This window comes from Ostrea edulis, chromosome 5 (assembly GCF_947568905.1).
Source record: "Ostrea edulis chromosome 5, xbOstEdul1.1, whole genome shotgun sequence".
Lineage (NCBI taxonomy): Eukaryota > Metazoa > Mollusca > Bivalvia > Ostreida > Ostreidae > Ostrea > Ostrea edulis.
The window spans coordinates 86,246,589-86,256,165 of NC_079168.1; the positions used below are offsets into that span (position 1 = coordinate 86,246,589).

General features: G+C 37.0%; 1 protein-coding gene across 1 annotated transcript; it reads right to left on the bottom strand.

The window, feature by feature from the left end:
- Window positions 1-1,199: 1,199 nt before the first annotated feature.
- On the bottom strand, window positions 1,200-9,056 carry LOC125650857 (low affinity immunoglobulin epsilon Fc receptor-like). The gene is made up of 5 exons (XM_048879413.2): window positions 8,927-9,056; window positions 5,273-5,352; window positions 3,807-3,894; window positions 1,407-1,623; window positions 1,200-1,281 (listed from the first exon to the last, which is right to left on the bottom strand). Exons 1-5 carry the CDS (start codon window positions 8,976-8,978, stop codon window positions 1,257-1,259), a joined length of 462 nt encoding a protein of 153 aa, XP_048735370.1. The 5' UTR covers window positions 8,979-9,056; the 3' UTR covers window positions 1,200-1,256.
- Window positions 9,057-9,577: the final 521 nt, after the last annotated feature.

Below are 9,577 nucleotides of genomic sequence, written 5' to 3' on the forward strand. Positions count from 1 at the left end.
CCCTGTACCATCAACTTGTTTGTCAGTAGCTTACCTCGATTGAAAAACTGACTATACGCAGAACCAGCTCTTGCATATCGAATCAGTTGAGATATATAACACCATATGCAGGTGATAATGGAATATTGCTACATAAATATGGGAAGTTGACGATGGAGAAGCTGAAATCATCCCGTTTGTCATACAGTTGAGTTGTCAGTTTGCCGTTAATGTCTACTTTCAGTGAAATATCTAAGTATGAAGCAGAAGTGGACGACTCTGTGGTGTCCTTTATTTCGAGCTCACAGGGATATATATATATATATGTGTGTGTGTGTAAAACTTATACGGTACCAATTTTGATGCACCAGATGCGCATTTCGACAAATAATGTCTCTTCAGTGATGCTCAACCGAAATGTTTGAAATCGGAAATAACTATGAAGTTTTGGAGCTAAATATAGCCAAAAACAGCGTGCCAAAAGAGTGGAGCCAAATTCGTCCAAGGATAAGAGCTATGCATATATACAATATATATATATATATGTATATATAATTCTGGGTGGGTTTTTTTTAATAATAAGAAGTGTGTTTTACTTGCGAACAAGAAATTTTAAGAGTACAATTTCTGCAGTGATTTGATTCACGATATAAATATCTAATAAAACATGCATATAAAATTCAAATAGATGTTATTTTTTTTCAATAAGAAAAATATTTATGGAAATTGAAAAGTATTTGTGAATATTCTTTAAATCTATGGTCAAAATTTTGAAGAAACATTTTGATTAAAGAAAAGATATCTTGGACAATTATATTTTTAAAAAGTCTTCTAGGCTTGATTTATTGATTATATCATGCATCAAATCACAGTGAAAGTGGGACACTAAAATCTCTTTAATATTTGAAAACAAAACACCTGTTTTAGTATTCCAGAAAAATACCATTAAAAGTCATATTAAATGATTGAGTTTGTTCACTTACGGTCATGGTGAGATCATACTTCATATGAGATGCTTATACAAGCTTTAGTATTTTCCTCCAGAATAATGAAAAAGCTGTTTTGTTTGCAAATAAAGAGTTCTCAAAGTAACGTACATCGATAATCATGGCAACATTTCATGATCAGTTGCAGAACGGGTGCTCTGCTAGTCAAATTTTCATAATACTCTGCGTATACCAAGTCTTATTATTTATAGCAAGATATAAGGATGTAGACGATTCGATGTGTATAACATTTACAAGACTATTAAATAACAACAGTCTTCCTGCCGGAATCTACCCAATAATTGTTCCCTCAAATCTGTAAAAGTAGATTGAATATTTTCATTAATAAATCAAAAATTATCCATTGAAATCAACGTTAAAGTGAAAACCATGAATATAATGCACGTACATAAAACAGTAATTTAATTTCGCATGACTTACATCGCCTCTTTTTCACAAATGAACCCACGCGCTGTATGACAATCAACATCAGCATATTTTCCGTGATACCCTTGAGCCATCACAACGCAGTTCTCCCCATGCTGCCCGTTAGGTTCGTGTGGTCCCCAGTTATTGTTTCGAATTGGCGTTAAGGACGAATCATATACCCAATGATTTTCCATAATAATATCCGTGACTCCAACCCAGTGATCATTAGCTTAAATAAAATTTTGCTTTAAAGTATTCTTATCACATATTGTACACTCCAAAAAGCAGTACGTTCCTATCCCATCGCCCGTTTGCGGGACATCACTACTGCATGACCGGTACCCACACACAGTTCAACCACTATCTGACAAATGTGCAGTTGAATATATATTTTCATTTGTCAATAGCCTTGGGGATAGACGCTTCATGAACCAGACTGGTCACTGCATCTCTAACCATGGCTGGGGAATTTCAAATGGCAAAACCGTGCTCCAACCTTTTCTCTATAGTACCGGAACCCTCCCCCAAGGTATTACGGAGCGCTTGGTCCGACCAACTTCGAACCTCAGCCCCTTGAGACGGACCAACCAACCCACACTGACTAATCAATTCAGGGTACTCTTGACCCAATACTACAAGCTTCTCCTCGGGACAACACTCCACAAAGGTAGCCTGACTAGCCTCAGACTTGATGGTCCCTAGCAACAACCAAACATCACACCAGGACTTCATGAACACACATAGCTCCGGAGCAGCCACAGTGCGCCCCCCCCCACTCCCAAATTAGGACAAGGTCATCCTGAACCGCTACCCCAACGTGCTTAACCCCGCCTGACTTCTCCTATGGACTAGCACACTCTTTCAGTGACAATGGTCTAAACTACCTGGTCTTCTATCAGTCGCTACTACCACTACAGCCTTCCGTATTTTCATGCCAGTGGAGATTGCGACCTGCTGTGATGTCATGTCACCTGTCTGAATGGTGAGGGACCTTAAGGTACCTCCATGTCTGTATTGCTCATAGGCTCAAGACCTTTAAGCATTCATGGGGATTGATTGAATATTGTTTAACGTCCCTCTAGAATCTTTCACTCAAATGGAGACGTCACCATTACCGATGAAAGGCTGCAAAATTTACGCCTATGCACGGCGCTTACGGTCTTTGAGCAGGGATGGATCTTTATCCTGCCTCTGATAAAATCCTTGCAATTTCATTGGCTGAAACCAATGCTACATACAACGATGTTATGTCTCTTACTAACCTAATATTTTCAATATGTCCCTTCCACGTGGTTTACTGACCACATATGTGTATTATGACGTCATGAGAATACATATACCCTGTCACTGGAGTCAGTGCTATTCTCTTTAGAGAAGTCGAGAGGCATAGCCATCATCGATTTCTCTTCGCAAGCATTCATGTTTTGATTCTGGAAAACATGTGAATGCCGGAGTCGGTGACGGTCTATGCTTCGACCGACCTTTCGACTCAGATGTGCTGGATTTACGCAATAGACACGTTGTTTTCAAACATTTAACAGTAATGCACAAAACTGTCACAAGGAAATCCTCATTTACTTGCTTTTAATCCATTTTTAACGTGTACTCTACCCCGGGTTTACGTTAACTGGTCCGGGGGGAAGCGATGCCACAATAGGGAACCAGTTGAGAATTGGTTGATGTAATCAGAGTTGTGATTTCCAGAATAAAAACATGAATACTTGCGAAGAGAAGTCGATGAAGGCCTCTCGACTTCTCTAAAAGAGAACAGAGTCAGCGCATATTATGACATCATAGGTATACAAAAACAAATGCATTCTCTTTCTTAAATTCACAGTTTGTTGAAAAACTTGTTTTTATCCCGTTGTTGATAGTTTAAATGTTGCAGGCACATTTTCATTGTTGTACGTTTGATAAAGTATATCAGGAATACATCCATTGCAGTCATTTATTGTAACAGTTGTACATGTACATTAGAAAAGCATCAGTTTAAGAATGAATAATGTCAATATGTCTTTAATTGATCTAAAGGTAAAATCATCAACAGGATAAATTAGTTATGTAGACACTTAGAGGGGTAATACGGAAATATATGGGGTCTTTGGGGGGAAAAACCATATTGGGTTCGGCTTACGCCTTGCCCAATGGGATTTTTTTCAAGGATCCAATATATTTCCGTATCACCCTTCTAGGTGTCTACATAACCAATATTATCGTGCCACACCTGCTATGACATGAGTTCTCGGTTTTTACGGTCTCATCCAAAGGACCGTCAAATTTAGTAACCTCTTACGACAAAGGAAGGTTACTGAGGACCTATTCTAACCCGGATCCCCACGAAACGAAATAAGACTCATATTTTACGAAAAGCCATATATACGTATATTCTAAACTCTTGTCTGTACGTCTTACCAAGATGTAATACCTTCCCAATTAAAAAGTCTATTTCATCAGTGTTTTGTGGTTCTGCTAGTTTAGAGTTGTAGGACTGACAAAACGTCTGAAAGAGAAATAGATCAATATATTGTGGGCATTATTATTAGTGTCATAGTACTAATTTTCAGGTGAATTATCGTGGTTTTTGTGATGCGGACAACCAGTCCCGTGAATTTAAATCCCTCATAAACACGCGAAAACAATTTCCATAAAGGATGACAACTCTTCAAAACGAAAACAAGTCCCCATGAAAATGTTATAATTATATTGAAGACAGCCTGTTGTCTCCTTTTACAAATACTCTGCATGTGATACTAGTACATTTAATTCTCGGTGAAGGGCTGCAAAATCTAGGCCTGTGCTCGGCCTTTGAGCAGAGAGGGGTCTTTCCCGTGTCACCTGTTATACGGGGTCTCGGTTTTTACGGCTTCATCCGAAGCACCGCCGCATTTAGTCGCCTCTTACGACAAGCAAGGAGTACTGAGGACCTATTCTAACTCGGATCCGCATGGGATTAGGTAGCGATCAATCCTTCACCAAACGCTCGGTATTTAGAAGTGAGAATCACGGGCCTTCTGGGGCAAGATTGATTGAACTACTCGAGTTACGAGAGTTGCTAGAGTTGTAAATAAAAAGTGTATTCCCTGACACTAGTGTTGAACACGTGTTGGAAAAGTTTACTCCTGACTTTAGTGGGAAAATTTACTCCTGACTTTAGCGGGAGCATCAAGTGTTGAACATGGCGTGGAATGAAGAGAAAAATTGAGTTTGATATATGAAATTAAAAAAATTTGGGAGAATGAAACATTACCATGAAAAAAGATACAAAAATCTAAAGTTTAAGTAACTTGTGTTTTGTAAAAATTAATGAAAATATTTGTAAACATTGCTAGATGTATGTTTTGATTCCAATATACATGTATAGTCTACTTTTGGGGGTGAATTAAATACGTTCTATGTTTGGTTTTACTTTGATCATATTTACACTATTCTATTACAGTACACACATATATGTGTATTGAATTAAATCAATACTGCTCGGTATTAAAACGATTGTATATTGTTTAACGTCCCTCTCGATATTTTTTCCACTCATATGAAGACGTGGTATTAAAATAAAATACAAAATTTAAATAAATTGTCATTGAGACGATTTTCATATTAAACGCCATTTTTTCAAAACAATACTAGAGCAGCAGCAAGGAGCCCATGTACAATTCTTCTCAATCAAACGCGCCTTCACATAAGACCTTAAAAACGGAAGTACCGTGTCACGGCAGGCGTTGGCACATTAAAGAACCCTCACTGTTAAACTTCAACTGGTGTCGTCTAAATCTGAGTGAAAAATTGTCAAATGGACAAACAACAAACCAACTTTTCTCGCAGTCAGTGTTACAGTGTTGAAATCACGTGCAAAAAGGTGATTGTATAATCTCTTGTACCGAGGCTGCGATCCAGGTTTCCTTCATCTGCGAGAAAAAGTAGCATTTTTCTGCATATTCCGTCCATCCCATCGGACAGTCTGTAAAATGTGCATCGTATGAAATTGGACATCTTATTGCGAACTTTGTGTTTAATGCACATGGAATTAAATCTCTTGAGTTCGAATTTGCTATTAAAGAGTAAAGGTATAGAACTGTAAATATAGGGTACCCAAGTTCGCATTGCAAAAAGCTATTATATACAATGTGCAGCATTGGACACCATTTCTACATGTGTAAGTTGAATTTTTCCAAGTGTCTGAAAATTGTGCTATTAACTCCATGTACCTAAATTAACACCATTATCATAAATCGTGAAACACCTGTTTTACTGTGGTATAAAAATAGACATAATAAGACATTTCTATCTGTATAAATGCTTGTTACTAGCATAATTTATGTACTATAATGAATCAATATTGAGAAAAATTAGTATTTGAGTCTCGAAATCGTTATGATTCCTTTCATTCTTTTTGGGTAATTAGTTGTACCGGTAAAAATGGCTGTGTCTTCCCATGGGAATCCGGGTTAGAATAGGTCCTCAGTACCCCTTGTTTGTCGTAAAAGGAGACTATAAATGGGGCGGTCCTTTGGATGAAACCGCAAAAACCGAGGCCCCGTGGCACAGCAGGTGTGGCACGACAAAGACCCCCCTGCTCAAAGGCTTAACGTAAGCGCCGAGCATATGTCAAAATTTTGCAGACCTTCACCAGCAATGGTGGCGTCTCTGGATGAGTGAAAAATTCTCGAGAGGGACGTTATACAATCAATCAAAATGGCTGTGAAAAATGAAAGTGCAGACGCTTTAACAATTTTCAGTTACTTGGAGCTATTACGGACTTAGTTTATGAATTGGGGCAAGAAATTCAACAAAGAAATTATATCTAATGCTGCTCATTCTATATAATAGCTTGTTGCAATATTCAAACATTCTGTTGAGTGATATAGTGCCAGGGCCCAGCTAAAAGTCAACCAAAACGTGGCATTTCTTCGAATTCATTTCTGCATATCTTGGGAAGTATACGGAGTTTGGGATGAAGTTTGATAGTAATGTAGATTGATTAAGTTTGAATATATTAGAATACAGAGTAGATTTTTAAACCGTTTGGTTAATTGTTTGTTTTTTTAATCGTCAAATTTCTGTATCCTATATTTAGAGTTCTATACCTTTACTCTGTATTAGAGATATTTTTGATCATGAATCAAATATGAAGGTGAATATGAAACTGATACACCCTGATCCAGATTGGAAAGGAAATTATGATTATGACCCTCGAATATAGTAAATTGGAGATAGATAATTTATTTGGCGGCCACCACTTACTTTATCTGGCAGCTATAACACCCCCCTCTCTTTTTCTCTCTCTTCCAAAATGAAAGGTGCGAAACATCTGTAACCCCTTCACCAATAATTAGTATTATATGTTTGTTATACAAGTAAGAGCATTATTGGTTGTCGATTATGCTGTTTTAACCTAGTTATATGAATGTCTATGGTATCAATTTGTCGACCGACTTTCGCACAAGAAAATCATAATGTGAACTTGACATTCATGTACCAACGTAACAGGCGCGTAAAACCAGGAAGTATACCGTACCCAATATATAAAGGTTTGTCAACACAAGTTATCTAAGTATTCATTAAGTAATTTGTAAACGACGGAAACATTACTAGACATAGAATGCGTAAAACAAACCCGCAGTCTGAATTTAAGGGGTATGGGAATTTCATGATCTTATATGAAAAAATGCATTGATTTTGAACCCTCCGGACCTCGTCCCCCTTTTAGAAATTCATTAATGATAATATGCAGGTTTGACACGATATATGTACAATTTAACAAAAAATCATAACAACATTGTCTTTTCTGTTGTACTGCGAGTTGTGGTGGAAAACATTCATTTGACTTACATGATCTTTTGTATGGTATTCCTCGACATTTAGGACGATAATTCAATGTTCAATTACATCAAATGGTGCAACAATGAAGTTAGGGGAAGGGAGGAGAAAGTGTGTTAAATTTTCCAAACAAGAAGTTTTATTGATATTAAAAAGCTACATTTTACATTCTTCGGACATACACACATCTTAATAAAGAAATTATGAAAAGTTTGTCAAATTTAGATTCAAGTACAAGAAATATGTACGTCATAAAAAATGATTAAAAGAATTACTAATTAGAATAAGCAAAATGTATCATCTCCGCGAAAGCGAAGAAACAGAAAACAAACTCTCGTATACGGAAATTGTTTTAATTATCACAATTCACTTTCACCATACCCCTCTCTATCACCACGAACACACCCACTGTTTCTCTCTCCATGCGCACATCCTCTCGAAGACCTCTCTCTTTCTCTCTTTCTCTCTCACGCACAAATACCACGCACATTCTCTTCCCCCTCTCTCTCTCTCTTTCTCTCTCTTTCTCACACACACATCCTCTTTCTCTCTCTCTCTCTCTCTCTCTCACACACACACACACAAATACCACGCACATCCTCTTCCTCTCTCTCTCTCTCCCTCCCTCACACACACACACACACACACACACACACACACACACACACACACACACACACACACAAACACACACACAACGCACATCCTCTCTCTCACACATACATCCTCTTTCACACACACCACGCACACATCTTTCTGTCCCACACATCACGCACACATTCTCTAGCTTGCCACACAAACATCTTTCTCCTTTTTAAATCGTCTTTTGATGATGATTTCAGACAATGCATTGCAGAAATACGGGTCATGGAGAGACGTCATATCTGGCTTAAGTTGTGTCTGTTTGGTAATTCAAAGAATAAAATTTGTTTTTGTATTGCGTTAATTTAGGATAACGAACATTTATCATTAATTTACATACTTCTCTATTAGCGAACAAAATCTAAAAAGCAAATGACTAAAGAAAAAATTGGAATACCATCCATTTATTTATAATATTAAGGGATTCAATATTTTTATGGTTTAAGCATCGGAATCGGGATGTACCAGTTTCATGTTTGTTTCACATTCATGTTCATCTTCATATTCGATTCATGTTCAGAAACATCTCTGTTAGTAAATTCTAACACATGTAACATAATTACCTGTGATCTATCGCGAGGTATCTATATACTTATGCTTTGGATGACTCCTGGATCAGGAGTTAAAGGTCTAAGAATATTATGGATCACGCATTGAATATTTACAATTAATCTTCAGATAATGAATAAGATCCTTCTTCTCAAATATACTACCATTGCATAAGAGATATTATAATTGTTAAGACTGAAGTATATAGTTATGGTCCAACCCCTGAGGGCAGATCTCATGTTATAATTGTGTTTCCCTATCCCAAAGATACTTATGCCTATGGTGCTTAATGGTAAAGTTGAAATGTAAATTGACAACTGAATTACACCTACTAGTAACATGATTAGATATTTAAAAGGATTCTAGAGCTCTAATTGTCCTATTTTACTTGTAGAACCTCATTATGTAAACAGATGATTTTCGAACCCAAGAGTAATCGCGATCTTTTTTAAGGAAATGGAATTTTATATGTTAAAAGTGAATGACCATAAGCGTGATTTTTAACAATCATCAAAATCCATTACCTGACGCAACGAGTAAAGGAAACAAAAGACAAATCCACATTCGGGCCATCATTCTTCGGAGAAAATATGTGACAATGTCAGTACGCTAAACTATGATAAAGATTGACCCCGATTATATTGTTAACCAAGCTACCGAGACCTCTCAATAAATGTACACAAGTGTTAGTGCATTGAATAGTCATTGTGGGGATTTTTGCTGTGTGGTCCCCGTACGTAAAAACAACCTTGTTTGGATTTCCAAAATCCGGAATGATTGGGACACAACTATAGTAGGAGAATATGTTTAGAATTTTTTTCATATGAAATTTATGAGACAGCAACCCAAGAATACATCGATATCAGGCCTCAACTGTGAGCAGCTTTTTGTGCGCCGTAAATCGAAGGTTTTTATAAGGGGTGGATCTATAGCTCTTTGTTCCGTCAAAATATTTTTCAGAGAGCTTCAGTTCTGCAGCTAACAAGACCCTAACTGGTATATGATATATTCGGAAAGGAGTGGTAAAATTTCAGATAAACTGGCCAGTATTTGCATTATATATGAGAATGGATTTAATCACATTGACGTATAATCTCGGTATTACTTACCGTCTAAGTATATAAATTCCATGATATAAACCATCACTAATTTTTTCGTTGAAATGAAGACTTCTA

What these genes read in the sequence shown, in the direction of transcription:
- LOC125650857 (XM_048879413.2), bottom strand. Translation starts at nt 8,978, where the DNA reads ATGATGGCCCGAATGTGGATTTGTCTTTTGTTTCCTTTACTCGTTGCG. An exon ending in AAACCTGGATCGCAGCCTCG is followed by an intron (nt 3,895 to 5,272) that starts GTACAAGAGATT and finishes TTTCTCTTTCAG; the next exon opens with ACGTTTTGTCAGTCCTACAA. An exon ending in ATTTGTGAAAAAGAGGCGAT is followed by an intron (nt 1,282 to 1,406) that starts GTAAGTCATGCG and finishes CTACTTTTACAG; the next exon opens with ATTTGAGGGAACAATTATTG.